The 20,457-nt window shown below is 38.6% G+C and overlaps 2 protein-coding genes across 5 annotated transcripts in view; one reads left to right on the forward strand and one right to left on the reverse strand.

Annotated features, from left to right (window-relative positions):
• LOC133641094 (phospholipase B1, membrane-associated-like) overlaps positions 1-20,423 on the reverse strand; it is a 44,813-nt gene extending 24,390 nt beyond the window's left edge. The window contains exons 1-3 of one of the 3 annotated variants that reach the window (XM_062034952.1): positions 20,323-20,423; positions 20,091-20,222; positions 14,801-14,887 (exon numbers count right to left, since the gene is read on the reverse strand). In XM_062034952.1, coding sequence (XP_061890936.1) covers positions 14,801-14,887; positions 20,091-20,193 — 190 coding nt within the window. In that variant the 5' untranslated portion in view covers positions 20,194-20,222; positions 20,323-20,423. Of the gene's footprint in view, positions 1-335; positions 1,591-14,800; positions 14,888-20,090; positions 20,223-20,322 lie in introns of those variants that run through there. The other 2 variants (XM_062034954.1, XM_062034953.1) reach the window with 2 other exon arrangements.
• Positions 1,287-20,453, forward strand: LOC133641098 (dr1-associated corepressor-like). 2 transcript variants are annotated; one of them, XM_062034961.1, is made up of 6 exons: positions 1,287-1,418; positions 11,920-11,992; positions 12,089-12,182; positions 12,286-12,402; positions 13,708-13,792; positions 20,177-20,453. In XM_062034961.1, exons 1-6 carry the CDS (start codon positions 1,377-1,379, stop codon positions 20,201-20,203), a joined length of 438 nt encoding a protein of 145 aa, XP_061890945.1. In that variant the 5' UTR covers positions 1,287-1,376; the 3' UTR covers positions 20,204-20,453. The 2 variants fall into 2 exon arrangements, with proteins under 2 accessions (XP_061890945.1, XP_061890944.1); XM_062034960.1 differs by having other exon boundaries at positions 11,920-12,182.
• The last annotated feature ends 4 nt before the right edge of the window (positions 20,454-20,457 follow it).

Below are 20,457 nucleotides of genomic sequence, written 5' to 3' on the forward strand. Positions count from 1 at the left end.
GTATATAATGTTTAGTATTTATTGTGATTTCTATTCTTTTTAATATTTTTTAATCTTACATGCTTTTTTTGCAATATTTTTATGCATTTTTACTGTGTTTTATGTATAGAGTTTTTAGTATTTGTGATTTTAATCATTTATAATATTTTTTTAATCTTTAAATTTTGTTTGCACTATTTTATGCATTTTAACTGTGTTTTATGTATATGTTTAGTATTTATTGTGATTTTTATTATTTTTTATATATTTTAATCTTTTACGCTTTTTTTTGCACTATTTTTATGCATTTTAACTGTGTTTTGTGTAATGTTGAGGTCAGCTGTGATTGTACTTACCAAAAACTGCTTCCATTTTTCGAAGGAGAGACAACGAGAATGCGGGCTCCCGTGGATGTGATAAAAAAAGGTAGTGTGTGCCTTGTATTACCTGGCCGTCGGGGGAAGACTAACTACGGAAAAACGGCGAATGCTTTTGGACTGGCAAAGCAGACTGTATCAGAACGCGCGATTGCAGCTATTTGGGACACAACACATCTCAGACGGCATCACGGTAGGAGGCCACGGGGGAAGACCCAGGACACGTTGGGAAGACTATGTCTCCCGGCTGGCCTGGGAACGCCTCGGGATCCCCCGGGAAGAGCTGGACGAAGTGGCTGGGGAGAGGGAAGTCTGGGCTTCCCTGCTTAGGCTGCTGCCCCCGCGACCCGACCTCGGATAAGCGGAAGGAGATGGATGGATGGATTGGTTTTCACATTGTTATTGTGGGTTATTGTGTGTATAATTTTGAGGAGTACGACTGTAACACAACAAAATGTGGGAAAAGTGAAGCGCTGTGAATATTTTTCCAATGTCCTATATAATTATTAAATTGCAAATGCCGATTAGTTTTATTATTTTTCTATGTCAATATGAGGTGGCGACTTGTGCAGGGTGTACCCCGCCTTCCACCCGAATGCAGCTGAGATAGGCTCCAGCACCCCCCGCCACCACCAAAAAGGGACAAGCGGTAGAAAATGGATGGACAGAATATTAGTTTCTTGTATTGTCTTTCTATATTTGTCCCTTATCTTGTCCTGTATAGGTGGGTTGTACTTTAATGTTCATATGTTATATGCTCATCCTACAAATTGCCAGTATTTTAAAGTAAAAATGTCTTATTGTGTTAGTATATTCAATTGTTCAATAATCATTTAGAAAAAAAATGCGCCTACTGGTGACGTCATCGTCGGGGGGTCAGGTGCACCTGTCACTCAACTAGCCGGCTAGCTAGTTAGCTTCCTTCCTTCCCGCCGAAGAAGGTAAACAAATGGACGCGGCGACGCTTCGGGGACAAAACATGAAACATGTGAAGGAGCCGCGCGGCGTGGACACGTTTAGATGCCAGGAAACAAGAGAGGATACAGTGTTCGCTTCCCGCCGGTGAGTGTTGACTCTGATAAGTTTGATTTACGACTTTTTTTTAAAGCTCATGTTAGCTGACTGCTAGCATGGCGCTGTGATGCTTTCAAGGGCTGTCGGAAATCTCCAAACTCTCTCCTTACCTGACCTAAATGCATAACTTTAGTGATGCACTTAAATACTGAGAAACTACTTTTTCAACGAGAGGGTGGAAATTTGAGGAAAAGGCTCTTAATATGAGCATAATAATGAATATATTGTTGTATACCAATTATAAATGACCATTATTGTCTTTGTAGAAGCAGACTTTTCAGCCCAATTTCTTCACTCACGAACGCGTCTTCCGCTTCATTTATCGCTGGGCTCAAGCTTCTTTGCCCTCACCGCGATGAAGCACAGCGGACGTGACGTCATTTGCAACCGCGCAGTTGTACCTAATGTTGTGTCCTGGGACTTTTTGACACATCAGTCAGCGTATGATGGGAGTGCACCAAAAAAATCGGTTAAATCCAAATCGCAATTCCTATTCATCCCAATTCTAAATAAATTGATATATTTTTTTAAATCGATTTTTTTAAATATTTCTTTAAATAGGAATACTTTTTTTTAAATACCTTTTTAGGCCATTTTAATGCAACTAGAAGGCGCCTTTCTAAATTTATAAACTGTTTTGAAAAAGTTTTATTCTAATTACTATACCAAAAAATAAATGGCAAACATCGATTTGTAGGGGTGCACAAAAAAATAATTCACATCTAAATTGCGATCTCTATTCTATTCTAGATTCATAATTTTACAAATGTATTCAAAATTGTTTTTATTTTATTTTAATATATTTAACTTCTTTTTTTCTTTCTTTTTTTTAATAAGAATTAATATAAAAAATATGTTTTTAGTAGGCCTTCTCCATGCAACCAGAAGGAGTTTTTCTAATCTGTAGCCTGTTTTGGAAAACTTTCTTTATGATTAATATACCAAATAATACATTGCGAGAATCGATTTGTCGGGGTGCACAAAAAAAACGATTCACATCCGAATCATGAGTATTATTCAATTTCAAAATTCAATTTTTTTAATAAGAATACATTTTTTTATATATGTTTTTAGGCCATTTCTATGCAACCAGAATTAGTTTTTCTAACCTGAAACTTGTTTTGGAAAACTTACATTATAATTATTATACCAAATGATACGCTGCGAGAATCGATTTGTAGGGCTGCACAAAAAACGATTCACATCCGAGTCGCGATTCTTAGTTATTTTCAGAAATCAGTTAAGAAAAAAAACACTTAATTTTTTTTTCATATAAAAAAAAAAAAAAAATTGGGCCATTTCCATGCAATTCTAAAACAATTCATAATTTTCAAAAATCTATTTAAAAAATTCAAATAAATTGTATAAATGTTTTGTATAAGAATATTTTTTTAAAATATGTTTTTAGGCCATTTTCATGCAACTAGAATTAGTTTTTCTAACCTGTAACCTGTTTTGAAGAAGTTTCATCATAAATATTATACCAAATGATACATTGAGCGCATTGATTTGTTAGGGTGCACGAAAAAAACCATACACATCCGAATCGTGATTGTTATTCATCCCAATTCACAATCAATTACTAATTTTAAAAAGTAATAATAAAAAACGTTTTTTTTTAAATAAGAATACATTTTTTAAAATACATTCTTAGGCCATTTCCATATGTAGGGGTGCACAAAAAATATATATTCATCCTGATTCTCAATAGATTCATAATTTTTTTAAATCAATTTAAAATAAATGTTTTGATTAAAATGTATTTATCTTTCTTAATTTTTTTTTTAGAAGAATTAATTTTGAAAAACATATTTTTAGGCCATCGCCATGCTAATTTTCTAATCTGTAACTTGTTTTGGAAAACTTCCATTAAGATTATTCTACCAAAACATTGCGGGAATCGATTTGTAGGGGTGCACATTAAAAATCGATTCACATCCGAATTGTGATTCTTATTTAATTAAAAAAAGTTGAAATAATTTTTTTATAAAAATACATTTGAAAAAAGACAGTTTTAGGCCATTTCCATGCAACCAGAAGGAGTTTTTCGAACTGTTTTGAAAAAGTTTAATTATAATTATTGTACCAAATGATACATTTGTAGGGGTGCACACAAAAAAATGATTCACATCTGAATTGCGATTTCTATTCACCCTCATTCTAAATCGATTCATAAGTTTCAAAAATCTACAAAAAAAAATTCAATAATTAAAAAACATACTTTTTAAGAATCACCTCAACTGGCACAGGACATTGATACAACATTGATACATGTCCTTTAAAACTGATTTTGAAACAACTTTGCAAAATAGTTGTTTTTGTAAATTGAGACAACGTTGACGGTTGGGAAATGAAACCTGACATTGATTAAACGTCGTCAAAAAGCATGTTGTTTCAACGTGGTATTTGTGTTGTAGAATATTGGTTGGGAAATGACCAAATTTCAATGGTCAAATCAACGTCACAAGCGGACGTTGATAAAACGTTTTGAAAAAGCATGTTGCAACGTTGTATATTTGTTGGGGAATGGCCAAAATTCAATGGTCAAATCTACGTCAGAACCCAACATTGATTAAACGTTGTCAAAAAGCATGTTGTTTCAACGTTGTACTTATGTTGTAGAATATTGGTTGGGAAATGACCAAATTTCAATGGTCAAATCAACGGCACAAGCTGACGTTGATAAAACGTTGTCAAAAATCATGTTGTTTCAACGTTGTATATTGGTTGGGAAATGATCAAAATTCAATGGTCAAATCTACGTCAGAGCCTAACATTGATTTAACGTTGTCATCAACCATGTTGTTTCAACGTTGTATTTGTGTTGTAGAATATTGGTTGGGAAATGACCAAAATTCAATGGTCAAATCAACGTCACAACCTGATATTGATTAAACGTTGTCAAAAAGCATGTTGTTTCAACGTGGTATTTGTGTTGTAGAATATTGGTTGGGAAATGACCAAATTGCAATTGTCAAATCAACGTCACAAGCTGACGTTGATAAAACGTTTTGAAAAAGCATGTTGCAACGTTGTATATTTGTTGGGAAATGGCCAAAATTCAATGGTCAAATCTACGTCAGAACCCAACATTGATTAAACATTGTCAAAAAGCATGTTGTTTCAACGTTGTATTTATGTTGTAGAATATTGGTTGGTAAATGACCAAATTTCAATGGTCAAATCAACGTCACAACCTGATATTGATTAAACGTTGTCAAAAAGCATGTTGTTTCAACGTGGTATTTGTGTTGTAGAATATTGGTTGGGAAATGACCAAATTGCAATTGTCAAATCAACGTCACAAGTTGACGTTGATAAAACGTTTTGAAAAAGCATGTTGCAACGTTGTATATTTGTTGGGAAATGGCCAAAATTCAATGGTCAAATCTACGTCAGAACCCAACATTGATTAAACGTTGTCAAAAAGCATGTTGTTTCAACGTTGTACTTATGTTGTAGAATATTGGTTGGGAAATGACCAAATTTCAATGGTCAAATCAACGGCACAAGCTGACGTTGATAAAACGTTGTCAAAAAGCATGTTGTTTCAACGTTGTATATTGGTTGGGAAATGATCAAAATTCAATGGTCAAATCTACGTCAGAACCCAACATTGATTAAACGTTGTCATCAACCATGTTGTTTCAACGTTGTATTTGTGTTGTAGAATATTGGTTGGGAAATGACCAAAATTCAATGGTCAAATCAACGTCACAACCTGATATTGATTAAGCGTTGTCAAAAAGCATGTTGTTTCAACGTGGTATTTGTGTTGTAGAATATTGGTTGGGAAATGACCAAATTTCAATGGTCAAATCAACGTCACAAGCAGACGTTGATAAAACGTTTTGAATAAGCATGTTGCAACGTTGTATATTTGTTGGGAAATGGCCAAAATTCAATGGTCAAATCTACGTCAGAACCCAACATTGATTAAACGTTGTCAAAAAGCATGTTGTTTCAACGTTGTACTTATGTTGTAGAATATTGGTTGGGAAATTACCAAAATTCAATGGTCAAATCAACATCACAACCTGATATTGATTAAACGTTGTCAAAAAGCATGTTGTTTCAACGTTGTATATTGGTTGGGAAATGATCAAAATTCAATGGTCAAATCTACGTCAGAGCCTAACATTGATTTAACGTTGTCATCAACCATGTTGTTTCAACGTTGTATTTGTGTTGTAGAATATTCAATCAATCAATCAATCAATGTTTATTTATATAGCCCTAAATCACAAGTGTCTCAAAGGGCTGTACAAGCCACAACGACATCCTCGGTACAGAGCCCACATACGGGCAAGGAAAAACTCACCCCAGTGGGACGTCGGTGAATGACTATGAGAAACCTTGGAGAGGATCGCATATGTGGGTAACCCCCCCCCTCTAGGGGAGACCGAAAGCAACGGATGTCGAGTGGGTCTGACATAACATTGTGAAAGTCCAGTCCACAGTGGATCCAACACATCAGCGGGAGTCCAGTCCACAGCGGGGCCAACAGGAAACCATCCCGAGCGGAGACGGGTCAGCAGCGCAGAGATGTCCCCAACCGATGCACAGGCTGGTGGTCCACCCGGGGTCCCGGCTCTGGACAGCCAGCACTTCATCCATGGCCACCGGACCTATGCAACTCCCCCTCGCAAGGGACAGGGGAGAAGAGGAGAGAAGAAAAGAAACGGCAGATCAACTGGTCTAAAAAAGGGGGGGTCTATTTAAAGGCTAGATTATACAAATGAGTTTTAAGATGGGACTTAAATGCTTCTACTGAGGTAGCATCTCTAACTGTTACCGGGAGGGCATTCCAGAGTACTGGAGCCCGAATAGAAAACGCTCTATAGCCCGCAGACTTTTTTTTGGCTCTGGGAATCACTAATAAGCCGGAGTTCTTTGAACGCAGATTTCTTGTCGGGACATATGGTACAATACAATCGGCGAGATAGGCTGGAGCTAAACCGTGTAATATTTTATACGTAAGTAGTAAAACCTTAAAGTCGCATCTTAAGTGCACAGGAAGCCAGTGCAAGTGAGCCAGTATAGGCGTAATATGATCAAACTTTCTTGTTTTTGTCAAAAGCCTTGCAGCCGCATTTTGTACCAACTGTAATCTTTTAATGCTAGACATAGGGAGGCCCGAAAATAATACGTTACAGTAATCGAGACGAGACGTAACGAACGCATGAATAATGATCTCAGCGTCGCTAGTGGACAAGATGGAACGAATTTTAGCGATATTACGGAGATGAAAGAAGGCCGTTTTAGTAACACTCTTAATGTGTGACTCAAACGAGAGAGTTGGGTCGAAGATAATACCCAGATTCTTTACCGAGTCTCCTTGTTTAATTGTTTGGTTGTCAAATGTTAAGGTGGTATTATTAAATAGATGTTGGTGTCTAGCAGGACCGATAATCAGCATTTCCGTTTTCTTAGCGTTGAGTTGCAAAAAGTTAGCGGACATCCATTGTTTAATTTCATTAAGACACGCCTCCAGCTGACTACAGTCCGGCGTGTTGGTCAGCTTTAGGGGCATGTAGAGTTGAGTGTCATCAGCATAACAGTGAAAGCTAACACCGTACTTGCGTATGATGTCACCCAGCGGCAGCATGTAAATACTAAAGAGTGCAGGGCCAAGAACCGAACCCTGGGGAACTCCGCACGTTACCTTGACATAGTCCGAGGTCACATTGTTATGGGAGACGCACTGCATCCTGTCAGTAAGATAAGAGTTAAACCAAGACAAGGCTAAGTCTGACATACCAATACGTGTTTTGATACGCTCTAATAAAATATTATGATCGACGGTATCGAAAGCGGCGCTAAGATCAAGAAGCAGCAACATAGATGATGCATCAGAATCCATCGTTAGCAATAGATCATTAGTCATTTTTGCGAGGGCTGTCTCCGTAGAGTGATTTGCCCTGAAACCGGATTGAAAAGGTTCACAGAGATTGTTAGTCACTAAGTGTTCATTTAGCTGCTGTGCAACAGTTTTTTCGAGAATTTTGGAAATAAACGGAAGGTGGGAGACCGGTCGGTAGTTTACCATGAGGTCAGGATCGAGGTTAGGTCTTTTGAGCAGAGGATGAATAACCGCTTTTTTGAATGCTAGGGGAACAGTGCCGGAGGAAAGTGATAAGTTTATAATATTTAACACTGATGGACCTAATAATACAAACAGTTCCTTGATAAGTTTCCCAGGAAGTGGGTCAAGTAAACATGTTGTTTGTTTTATCCCACTTACACGCTGTAATAATTCCTCTAATGTTATTTCATCAAAAATAGAGAGACTATTTTGGAGGGCAGTGTCCGTCGTATATACAGTCGTATTTGTGTTAATAGAGCCCAGTTGTAGCTGGGATGCGTTGTCTTTAATCTCCTTTCTAATGAGTTCAATTTTCTTATTAAAGAAATTCATAAAATCATCTGCCGAGTGGGTGGAGCTACTGGGAGGAGTCCCTTGTTGGGTTAGCGATGCTACTGTACTAAACAGAAATTTAGGATCGTTTTTGTTGAGGCGGATGAGATTTGAGTAGTATTTAGTTTTAGCTAAGGTAAGCATGCGTTTATAAGTTATTAAACTATCACTCCATGCTTGATGGAAAACCTCAAGTTTAGTCGCGCGCCATTTGCGTTCCAGTTTTCTACATGATAATTTATGAGCTCTAATTTCTTCTGTAAACCATGGGGTGCGCCTTTTAGGGGCCCTTTTTTGCTTTAGCGGTGCTATACTATCAATAATTTCGCGCAAGGCATCGTCAAAGTTGTTAGTGAGTTTATCAATAGAGCCGACATAATTTGGGAATGGTGCTATTACCGAAGGCAGTAGGTCAGCAAGAGTCATCGTTGTGGCAGCATTAATGTTGCGGCCGCTATAGCAGTTATTATTATTATTAGCTTGTTGACAAAGAGTCAAAACTTCAAATTTTATAAGGTAATGATCGGACATTACTTTAGTATATGGAAGTATCATAACTTTGGAGGTGGTGACACCCCTGACAAGCACTAGATCTATTGTATTACCGTTGCGATGCGTGGGTTCATGTATTATTTGTGTAAGACCACAGCTATCAATTATGGTTTGGAGCGCCACGCACTGAGGGTCCGATGGGGTATTCATATGGATATTAAAGTCCCCCATTATGATTATATTGTCGGCGTGCGTCACTAGATCAGCAACGAACTCTGAGAATTCACTGATAAAGTCCGAATAGGGCCCAGGGGGGCGGTAGATAACAGCCAGGTCGAGAGGTAGCGGTGTGACAGACCTCATAGTAAGCACCTCAAACGATTTATATTTATTATTTAGGTTAGGGGTAAGGTTGAAATTTTCATTGTATATTAGTGCGACACCCCCTCCCCTTTTAAGAGGGCGGGCAACATGCGCATTCGTATAGTTAGGAGGAGATGCCTCATTGAGCGCAAAAAATTCGTCCGGTTTGAGCCAGGTTTCGCTAAGACCAATGACGTTAAGATTGTTGTCTCTAATGACCTCATTAACCAATAACGCCTTGGGAGACAATGATCTTATGTTTAAAAAGCCCATATTATAGGTATTGGGCTGTTTTGACGAGTTTTTGTTAAGATTATCCGTAGTGGCAATATTAACAATGTTGCGTTTATTATGCGTAGTGCACTTTAAATAGTTTCGACCATATCTAGGAATTGATATGACGGGAATTTTCCGATTGTTTGCTTGGTGCTGCAATAGACTGGACATATCATAAATTGCCACCTCAGTAGAATGCATGTCCACCCCTGACACAGACACAACAGAAAAAACATTATGTGAATTGTGTATTATTCTAAGAGAATTGCTATGCGTACATGGATTATCCAGCCTGGCGCTGGCTAGTTCTAGCTTAACTGACTCCTCACCCGGACTAACAGACATTGTAATTGCCTGTGACCGGGCTTGCTCTAGTGTAGTCAGTCAAGTGAGACTTAAATAGTAGTCTATGTTTCTAGACAGGATGATGGCGCCTTCCTGGTTAGGGTGAAGGCCGTCTCTCATCAGCAAGCCTGGTTTGCCCCAGAAAGAGGGCCAGTTATCAATAAACGTTAGTCCCTGCGTCCTACAGTAGCTAGCCAACCACTTGTTAAGCGAGACTAATCTGCTATATCTCTCATCATTGCCTCTCGCAGGCAGGGGGCCAGAGACAATTACTCGATGCCTGGACATCTTTCTGGCGAGATCACAAGTCCTGGCTATGTTTCTCTTTGTAATCTCAGACTGTCTCATTCTAGTGTCATTGGAGCCAACGTGTACAACTATATTCGCATAATTAGTGGTGCGATTAGCCTGTCGTACGTGTTTACTAGGCCTGTTGCGAGTTAGCTCCCTAAGATTAGCTTCAATGTCAGGTGCTCTGGCCCCGGGGATACACTTTATTGTGGCTGGTTTGCTAAGCTTTATGTTTCGGGTGATGGAGTCCCCTATAACTAAGGTGTGGTGCCCGGTAGACTGGGGTGTAGGACTAGCTAAAGAGCTAAATCTATTATGCGTCTCAACCGGTACACCGTAGCTTGTAGGCCGCTTAGGACTGCTACAAGCTGGGCTAGTTAGCTCGCTACAGCTAACGCTAGCAGATGTGTCCGCAACATCTAAAGTTACGACATTACTCTGCTCTAACTGGCGGACACGGCCCTCTAGCAGAGCCAACCTCTCCGTGAGTATGGTGCAAGACGCGCAGGAAGCCATTACTCACAGTGTTTTCTGTCACCGAGTGAAGTTCCTGCTGTCCTCAGGGAAGTGGTCGCGATCTGTAGGAGTAGCTTCTTACTGACCGGCGCTGCCTTTCTCCGCGCTAGCTTAGCAGCTAGCTAGCTGAGGAAAGGGTGGTGGGACAGAGATCGGGTGATTTGCAAGTTAAATAGTACCACTAAAAATGTTTGAGAAGTGATAAAGAAAGCTGTAGAACAATTAAAAGCACACAGATAGAGCGCTACTTAGCTTTTTCGCAACAGCGAACAGACGGCGAGCAGTCACGCACGGTGAACCGGAACCGGAAGTCAGTGTGCGTGTCATTACCAAAATTCAATGGTCAAATCAACGTCACAACCTGATATTCATTAAACGTTGTCAAAAAGCATGTTGTTTCAACGTCGTATTTGTGTTGTAGAATATTGGTTGGGAAATGACCAAATTTCAATGGTCAAATCAACGTCACAAGCTGACGTTGATAAAACGTTTTGAAAAAGCATGTTGCAACGTTGTATATTGGTTGGGAAATGGCCAAAATTCAAAGGTCAAATCTACGTCAGAACCCAACATTGATTAAACGTTGTCATCAACCATGTTGTTTCAACGTTGTACTTATGTTGTAGAATATTGGTTGGGAAATGACCAAAATTCAATGGTCAAATCAACGTCACAACCTGATATTGATTAAACGTTGTCAAAAAGCATGTTGTTTCAACGTTGTATATTGGTTGGGAAATGATCAAAATTCAATGGTCAAATCTACGTCAGAGCCTAACATTGATTTAACGTTGTCATCAACCATGGTGTTTCAACGTGGTATTTGTGTTGTAGAATATTGGTTGGGAAATGACCAAATTTCAATGGTCAAATCAACGTCACAACCTGATATTGATTAAACGTTGTCAAAAAGCATGTTGTTTCAACGTTGTATATTGGTTGGGAAATGATCAAAATTCAATGGTCAAATCTACGTCAGAGCCTAACATTGATTTAACGTTGTCATCAACCATGTTGTTTCAACGTTGTATTTGTGTTGTAGAATATTGGTTGGGAAATTACCAAAATTCAATGGTCAAATCAACGTCACAACCTGATATTGATTAAACGTTGTCAAAAAGCATGTTGTTTCAACATGGTATTTGTGTTGTAGAATATTGGTTGGGAAATGACCAAATTTCAATGGTCAAATCAACGTCACAAGCGGACGTTAATAAAACGTTGTCAAAAAGCATGTTGTTTCAACGTTGTATATTGGTTGGGAAATGACCAAAATTAAATGCTCAAATCAACATCACAACCTGACATTGATTAATCATCGTCAAAAGGCATGTTGTTTCAACGTTAGGTTTGAGTTGTAGAATATTGGTTGGAAAATGACCAAATGTCAAAGGTCAAATCAACATCAGAATCCAACATTGATTAAACGTTGTCAAAAAGCATGTTGTTTCAACGTTGTATTTGTGTTGTAGAATAATGGTTGGGAAATGACCAAATTTCAATGGTCAAATCAACGTCACAACCCAACATTGATTAAACGTTGTCAAAAAGCATGTTGTTTCAACGTTAGGTTTGAGTTGCTCAATGTCAGGACCTACTTCAGCAAGTTCTCAACGTTGTTTCAACGTCTTGTGCCTAAAAATACTTTTCTTAGGCCTTCTCCATGCAGCCAGAAGGAGATGTTCTAACCTGTAACCTGTTTTGGGAAAGTTTCATTGTAATTATAATACCATATTGCGAGAATCGTGTTGAATGGAATGGTCACCCCAGGAATGGTTTGTTGTCAAGGGTCGCATCAAAAAGATCATGCAGAAGAACGCTGAGGTGGGGAGGATGGCCATGGCGGTGCCTGTCATCATCTGTATCCTTTTCACCACGTATCAGTACTTGTTTCCACGGACTAGAAATAAGTGTGAGACATGCCGAGGTGTGCCTGGTCCTGAATCTCCGAGGTCAGCACGGGTCTTGGAGATGTTCCTGAAGTCTCTGCTCACTCAAGCGTGTTCGATCACAGAGTCCAAGTGCAGCGGCGTGGTGTCCGTGGCGCACATGTGAGTTCTCTTCCATGGCCCGACGTCCTACATGGACTGTCGGGTAACCACGGCGACTGGCTTTAGCCTCAAAGGGTGCGTATTCGTGTTTGTGCGGCGCCAGGAAGCAGTGCATCGAGTCGGAGAAGCTCTTCCACTTCCTCAAAGACCTGGCGGAGCGAGCCTCGTTTCCGACGACACAGGAGGACAACAGGGGACTACACGTGTGGCCAATGTACAGGTGGGCTTGTTTGTCACGTCATCCGCTGTTGTCGTACTTATGATTGTGCTAGATCACTCCGCTACCAGAAGTGTGTTTCTGCACAACAATCCTGACTGTTTGATCCATTGTTCTTCTCATGATGACCAACTGACTTCTCACAATAGGCTTGATTTCATGGTTGTAAAAACCTTAGCATCTTTTGCTAGCTTTTTAGCTAATTTTCAATGTTTAAACCTAAAATTCATGAATGTTGATACTTGCCACCATCTTGGATGTATGCTAATCTTTCATGCTAGCTTTCAGAGCTAATTTTGTATGTTTAAACCTAATAATCATGGTTTGTGATATTCGGTACTGTCGAGTGTGCTAACGTTAACTGTTAGCATACTTGTGAGAACGTTAGCATGCCAACGTTTTTTGCTAGCCTTTCAGCTAATTTTGTATGTTTGAACCTAACAATCTTTAATTTTGATACTTGGCGCCATCTTGGAAGTATGCAAACGTCTCTTGTATTAGCATGGTTAATGTTGTTTTTTCTAACTTTTTAGTTAATTTTGTATGTTTAAAACTAAAAATCATTGATTTTGATACTTGGCGCCATCTTGGGAGTATGCTAACATCTCTTGTATTAGCATGTTAACGTTTAGTGCTAATTTGGTATGTTTAAACCTAACAATCATTGATTTTGATACATAGTGCCATTTTGGAAGTATGCTTACGGCTCTTATATTAGCATGCTGAGGTCAGAATGCTAACGTTTTTATGCTGGTTTTTCCCAAAATGTTTATGTTTACCCCTGCAAATAGTGCATTTAATACATGGCGCCATCTTAGAAGTATGCTACCTCGTCGTATGTCATCATTAACTTAAACCCATTAATGTTCAATTAATGCCCACTGAATCTCTTTGGCCACCAGATGGCGACAAAGTTGAAGCTCTCAGACTGTTTGTGTTTTATATGAAAACACCGCCCTGGCCACGTTGCTAATGGGACTTTGTCTCGTCTAAGGGGCCAATTTGGAGTTGTTAGGATGTTCATAGTTTGATTTTTGACTTGTATCGGCTTGTCGTTTTATCAAGAATGTGTTACGGTCGTGTGAACCCGTCCCTGATGCCTGTTTATTGGCCCTTCAGAATATCACACAAATAAAATAAACTGATTATTGAGGTCACCCGTGACTCAAAGCTAATATGTTTTGTTCAAATAGCCTATGTTTATCTACTAAATGTATCAAAGAAGCATCCTTTTTACTTTTTCTCCATGCTGCAAAGAATGCGCACACCCCCGATTCCAAATCATGTTTGTCACTTTGCTGTGTGCAGGGCCCAGCGACCCAGCGTCTTGCTCCAAAAAACAGCTGAATCGAAAGAGAGTGCACCACGGCAAAGCCTGGACTCCAGCTCCAGTGTAAACTCTCTCACTATTCTTACAACACTCACGATTATTACCTGTTGGTGTAAGTTGTAACATACACGTCAATTATGGCTACACTAACAAAGGTATAAAAACGCAGCAAGAGAAAGGTTAAATGATAAAGTACTATTTCATTTTCTGTGGTTGTCCTGCACACTAGAAGCCAGGGAGGAACAGGAAGTGTCAATAATGAGAAAACTCCTTTAGATCATTTCACGTGTTCATAGACGCTTTATCCTTCATGACGTTTGCGCTGTTTGGTCCGTGCATGCAACCGATGTTGATCATATCATTATCATTATTATTATTTCACATCACGAAGGGAAAGAAATTGAACTAAAACGAACAAAAGTGGCTTCCTCAGTGTTGCAATGTGCGATTATTTATTTTTTACACGCTGCATGTGCGTAACTACCGTATTTTTCGGAGTATAAGTCGCACCGGAGTATAAGTCGCACCTGCCGAAAATGCATAATAAAGAAGGAAAAAAACCTATATAAGTCGCACTGGAGTATAAGTCGCATTTTTTGGGGGACATTTATTTGATAAAAGCCAACACCAAGAATAGACATTTGAAAGGCAATTTAAAATAAATAAAGAATAGTGAACAACAGGCTGAATAAGTGTACGTTATATGAGGCTTAAATAACCAACTGAGAACGTGCCTGGTATGTTAACGTAACATATTATGGTAAGAGTCATTCAAATAACTATAACATATAGAACATGCTATACGTTTACCAAACAATCTGTCACTCCTAATCGCTAAATCCCATGAAATCTTATACGTCTAGTCTCTTACGTGAATGAGCTAAATAATATTATTTGATATTTTACGGTAATGTGTTAATAATTTCACACATAAGTCGCTCCTGAGTATAAGTCGCACCCCCGGCCAAACTATGAAAAAAAACTGCGACTTATAGTCCGAAAAATACGGTAGTTGTCGTTTGGTGCAGTATTAACTCACAGCAGTGTATAAAGAGAGGATGGCCAACTCACGGGACTGCAGGGCGCCATGTTTGCTACCAACTTTGAGCTGATGCCGTGGGTTTGCGGCGCTTCCTCGCTTGCGTTCCAAGAAAGCTACTGCAAAAAATAATAACGGAAGAATTTAATAAATTAAAGAGATGGTTTGACAAAAACAGACTATCTTTGAATTTCAGTCCAACTAAAGTAATGCTATTCAGTCACAGCAGGAGAGAAAGTCAAACACAAGTACAAATAGATGGACTAAAACTAAAAGACACCAAATTTAGGGTGTAATAATAGATAACAAAATGAACTGGATATCTCAATAAAAAATATATAACAAAGTTGCAAGAAATACGTCAAAGAATAAAGGAAAATGTTTCCTGCTTGCCAGTGTTACCATATCTGAGTTATTGTGCAGAAATATGGGGAAATAAGTACAAGAGTACACTTAGCATGTTAAAAAATGAAAGGTCAGTTAGAATAATACAGGGCTTCTTAACCTTTTTGACCACGGGGCCCAACTTTTCCACATCAGAGGGGCCCGGAGCCTACACAATCATTGACACTGAATTCGTAATCTTACTCTTGATTGTAATCGTGTTCAATAATTATATCTAACTTCTTTACAGTTGAACAGGATAAACCTTGTCAAATGATAATGAAAGCATGCAATAATCACTAGGATTACTATCAAGGCTTAGGTCAGGCTGATTGCAAAAATCAATACTCAGCTAATTTACTGCATAAAACGGTACTTGTGATAGAGGAGGTTACTCTGGATGTGGAATGCTAATTTGATAGCTTCTTAGGACAAGGACTTCGGTCGGAGTGTAGAGAGTGCTTTTAGGCACTCTTTAATCCTTGAATCCGGGTGTGTGTGGTATATGTGTGTGTGTGGTGTCTAAAGGGAACACATACAAATAATGATTAGGATACATTTAGGCAATATAATATGCAATAATATAACATGATATGTATAACGTTATGTGTAATATACTCTATAATATGTTATAGAACAAATATACAAATTAATTTACATGGACTATCAAAACAGTCCATTAGAAATGAATGGAGAATAAGCACTGTTGATTTAGACAGTGCTTTAAACATGTTCTGTGTCGCCCTCTTGCGGTAAAATAGGATAACTACTAAGAGGAAGTATGTCGCCATTAAAAGGGCGAAAGTTAAGCTGGCGAATTATATCTTCATGCAGAAACATTGTTGCAAACAAACACTAAGTTAAGGCTACATTTAACGCATTATAGGCATTTTAGCTTTAATAACAGTGCTATATTCGCCGTATACTTGCATGGACGCGGGCAAATACTGCGGCATGGTCATGCTGGACCTTCAGAAGGCCTTTGACACCGTTAACCACGCTATACTGTTGGATAAGCTCAGAGCAATCGGATTTAACAAAACCTCTTGGAGCTGGATGCAGTCTTACTTGGAGGGGAGGGAGCAGGTGGTAGAGGTGAAAGGCACCGTGTCCCCCCCCCTCTCGGTGAGCTGTGGAGTCCCCCAAGGCAGTATATTGGGACCTTTACTGTTCCTAATATACATAAACGACATGTCATCGGCATGTGACTGTGAATTGTTTTTGTTTGCGGATGACTCTGCCCTGCTGGTATCCGGCAAGGACAAGTCACAGGTGGAGAAAATCCTCAGTGCTGAGCTCTGTAGAACCTGCACCTGGCTCGCTGACAACAAGCTATCCATCCACTTGGGTAAAACAGAATCCATCCTGTTTGGGTCCCACATCAAACTTAAGAGAGTCAATCACTTCACCATAAAAGTAGGTGACAGTGTCATCACCAGGAAAGATGAGGTCACCTACCTAGGTTCCATTCTAGAGGCTAACCTTTCCTGTGATAAAATGGCAACCAAGGTAATCAAAAAGGTTAACCAACGAACGAGATTTCTCTACAGAATTTCCTCTCTGGTCAACAAAAGCACCTTGAGGATTCTGGCGGGAACTCTCGTTCAACCCTTTTTCGATTACGCATGCACCTCCTGGTACCCTAGCACCTCCAAAACCCTCAAATCTAAACTCCAAACATCTCAGAACAAGCTAGTCAGGTTACTTCTAGACCTCCACCCCAGATCCCACCTCACTCCTACCCACTTCTCTAAAGTGGGCTGGCTCAAGGTGGAGGACAGAGTTAAACAACTTGCACTGAGCCTAGTCTATAAAATCCGCTACACCTCCCTGATACCGAAGTACATGTCAAACTACTTCCTTAACGTAAATGACCGCCATAACCACAACACCAGGGGGAGCTCCACTAACCACGTTAAACCCAGATTCCGAACTAACAAAGGTCTTAACTCATTCTCTTTCTATGCCACATCAATGTGGAATGCGCTCCCAACAGGTATAAAAGAAAGGGCATCTCTATCCTCCTTCAAAACCGCTATAAAAGTTCACCTCCAGGCAGCTACAACCCTAAACTAACACCCTCCCCGGATTGCTAATAATCAAATGTAAACAATCAAATGCAGATTCTTTTTCTTATGCCTTCTGATCTCTCTCTCTCTCTCTCTCTCTCTCTCTCTATGTCCACTACTTGATGTCCATATCCCCACCCCCCCACCCCACCCCCCCTCCACACTCCTGATTGTAAATAATGTAAATAATTCAATGTGATTATCTTGTGTGATGACTGTATTATGATGATAGTATATATGATAGTATATATCTGTATCATGAATCAATTTAAGTGGACCCCGACTTAAACAAGTTGAAAAACTTATTCGGGTGTTACCATTTAGTGGTCAATTGTACGGAATATGTACTTCACTGTGCAACCTACTAATAAAAGTCTCAATCAATCAATCAATCAATCAAAAAAAGTCAGGCACGCACACGATGCCGTAAACATTACGCAGAGAACGCGACAAGCAGGAAATGACGTCCCAGACTAGATCGCCAAAATAAGAGTTGAGTTTATGTTTATTTGCAAGCATACAACATGATACATCACAATTTCCAGTTCCTCTATTCAACATGTTCGGGAAAAAAAGGAGGAAGAAGCAGAGCTTATTTAATCCTACCTTTTCCTTTACATAGCAGTTGCTAAAACTTTTGTTCACTTCCTGTACTCAATGTATTCACAATATACTCCATAAGTAATAACAATAAAAATAAATACATAATTAGTGAAGTAAGTTATATTTCATATGGTGAGATAAGTAAGATTATCTAGAAAATGGATGGATGGATGTAATAAATTCAGAATGTTCATCATGGTTCTTCTTCTTTGTACTTTGTAAACACCAAGTTTGAAGAGTTTCTTGAAGTAAATTGTTTGATTTCTTTGCTTAATCCATTCCATAATTGAATTCCACATACTGATGTACTGAAGGTCTTAAGTGTTGTACATGCGTACAAATGTTTTAAATTACATTTTTCTCTAAAGATTATATTTCACCTCTTTTGTTGAGAAGAATTGTTGTATATTCTTGGGTAGCAGATTGTAGTTAGCTTTGTGCATAATTTTAGCTGTTTGCAAATTCACTATGTCGTGGAAACCTAACATCTCCAAAAAAACTGCGTCAGAATAAGATCAAACTAAAACAATTTCTGACAGTACTCATAAGTGGTCAAATAAGTACATTCCAACTAGTTGATTAATAATAAGTATGTTTTTTTAACTAAACTGTCCATAAAATTAAATTGCAAATGAAAATACAGCTTCACCACAGTAGTCATCATTTTTGCGCTTAAGAAACTTCTTTATGACCTCAGCGCCAGACTTCTTCGGTTTGTTTGATATTGTCATTACTGCCACAAGTGGTGGAAAATTGTATTACAACAGAGTACAGCTGCGGTCGAGAGACATTATTTTGGGCGGCCCAACAATGGCGAAGAAACACATGACTAATACATGTTGGCTATCGATAACATTCAAACACTTTAATATTGAATGGCAGAAATGCAATGATTCGCTGCATTTGCAAACAGTTAAAACGAGGGCAATAAGTCCTTCTGTGAAAAATGTTTTTACGTTTATAGCGCCGTCGGGAGCATGTTAGCCTGCTGGTCACGAAACACAGCAGCAATGTGTCAAGTACGGCCGCAAAATTATACTTTTGACAAAATAAAAATTAGGGATGTCCGATAATGGCTTTTTTGCCGATATTCTGATATTGTCCAACTCTTAATTACCGATATCGATATATACAGTCATGGAATTAACACATTATTATGCCTAATTTGGACAACCAGGTATGGTGAAGATAAGGTCCTTTTAAAAAAAAATTATTAAATAAAATAAGATAAATAAATTAAAAACATTTTCTTGAATAAAAAAGAAAGTAAAACAATATAAAAACAGTTACATAGAAACTATTAATTAATGAAAATGAGTAAAATTAACTGTTAAAGGTTAGTACTATTAGTGGACCAGCAGCACGCACAATCATGTGTGCTTACGGACTGTATCCCTTGCAGACTGTATTGATATTAGGGCTGCAACAATTAATCGATTAAATCGATTATAAAAATAGTTGGCGATTAATTTAGTCATCGATTCGTTGGATCTATGCTATGCACATGCGCAGAGGCAATTTTTAATCTTTTTATAAACCTTTATAAACTGCAACATGTACAAACAGCTGAGAAACAATAATCAAAATAAGTATGGTGCCAGTATGCTGTTTTTTTTCAATAAAATACTGGAAAGGATAGAAATGTAGTTTGTCTCTTTTATCCGATTATTAATCGATTAATCGAAGTAATAACCGACAAGATTAATCGATTATCAAATTTATCGTTAGTTGCAGACTGTATTGATATATATTGATATATAATGTAGGAACCAGAATATTAATAACAGAAAGAAACAACCCTTTTGTGTGAATGAGTGTGAATGGGGGAGGGAAGTTTTTGGGGTTGGTGCACTAATTGTAAGTGTATCTTGTGTTTTTTATGTTGATTTAATAAAACAACAAAAACAAACAAACAAAAAATGATACCGATACCAATAATTAAAAAAACGATACCGATAATTTCCGATATTACATTTTAATTTAAAGCATTTATCGTCCGATATTATCGGACATCTCTAATAAAAATGTTTTATTGTAAGTTTATGAGCTGGAGCATGTTTAAAACTATATATAGACATATTTGGGTGTGTTTCGTCAAAAAAAACATAAAGGAAGGCAATTGGATGCATCCGGGGACAGCCGCACACGTCCTTGGTAGCAAACATGGCGCCTGTTGTAAAATTGGCCATACTCTCTTTCATACTGGACTGTCAGCTGCTATACAACAGTGACCTCTTGAGGCTGCAATGTGAATTACACCACACACCTTTCAGTGGCAACCTGTGTGAAGACGTCCACGTTGTTTCGTTTAGCTCTTCCTCTTCAAACATATTTTTTTTTTCCCCCTCGCAGGAGTCGGAGCTCTTCATCTGCTTGTGAGTCCACACGATGCTTCCTCCTTTTTCAGACAACATGAAGGGAAGTGTTAATTAAGTTGGGAAACGTACAGCAGCCTTTTTAGTTTTGTTGATTTTGTTTAAGTGCCGAGTAACACTTACTTTTTTTTTAAAAGTACATTTTCTTTCGTGGTCTCTTTGTGCGTGTTTCAAACCCGTGGAGCTTTGTTTCATGCCGCCGCACGTTGGATGAAAAGAGAGGTCCTGCGGTCGAGAGAAGAATAAAAAGAAGAGCAG

Source organism: Entelurus aequoreus, linkage group LG23 (genome assembly GCF_033978785.1).
Source record: "Entelurus aequoreus isolate RoL-2023_Sb linkage group LG23, RoL_Eaeq_v1.1, whole genome shotgun sequence".
Classification (NCBI taxonomy): domain Eukaryota; kingdom Metazoa; phylum Chordata; class Actinopteri; order Syngnathiformes; family Syngnathidae; genus Entelurus; species Entelurus aequoreus.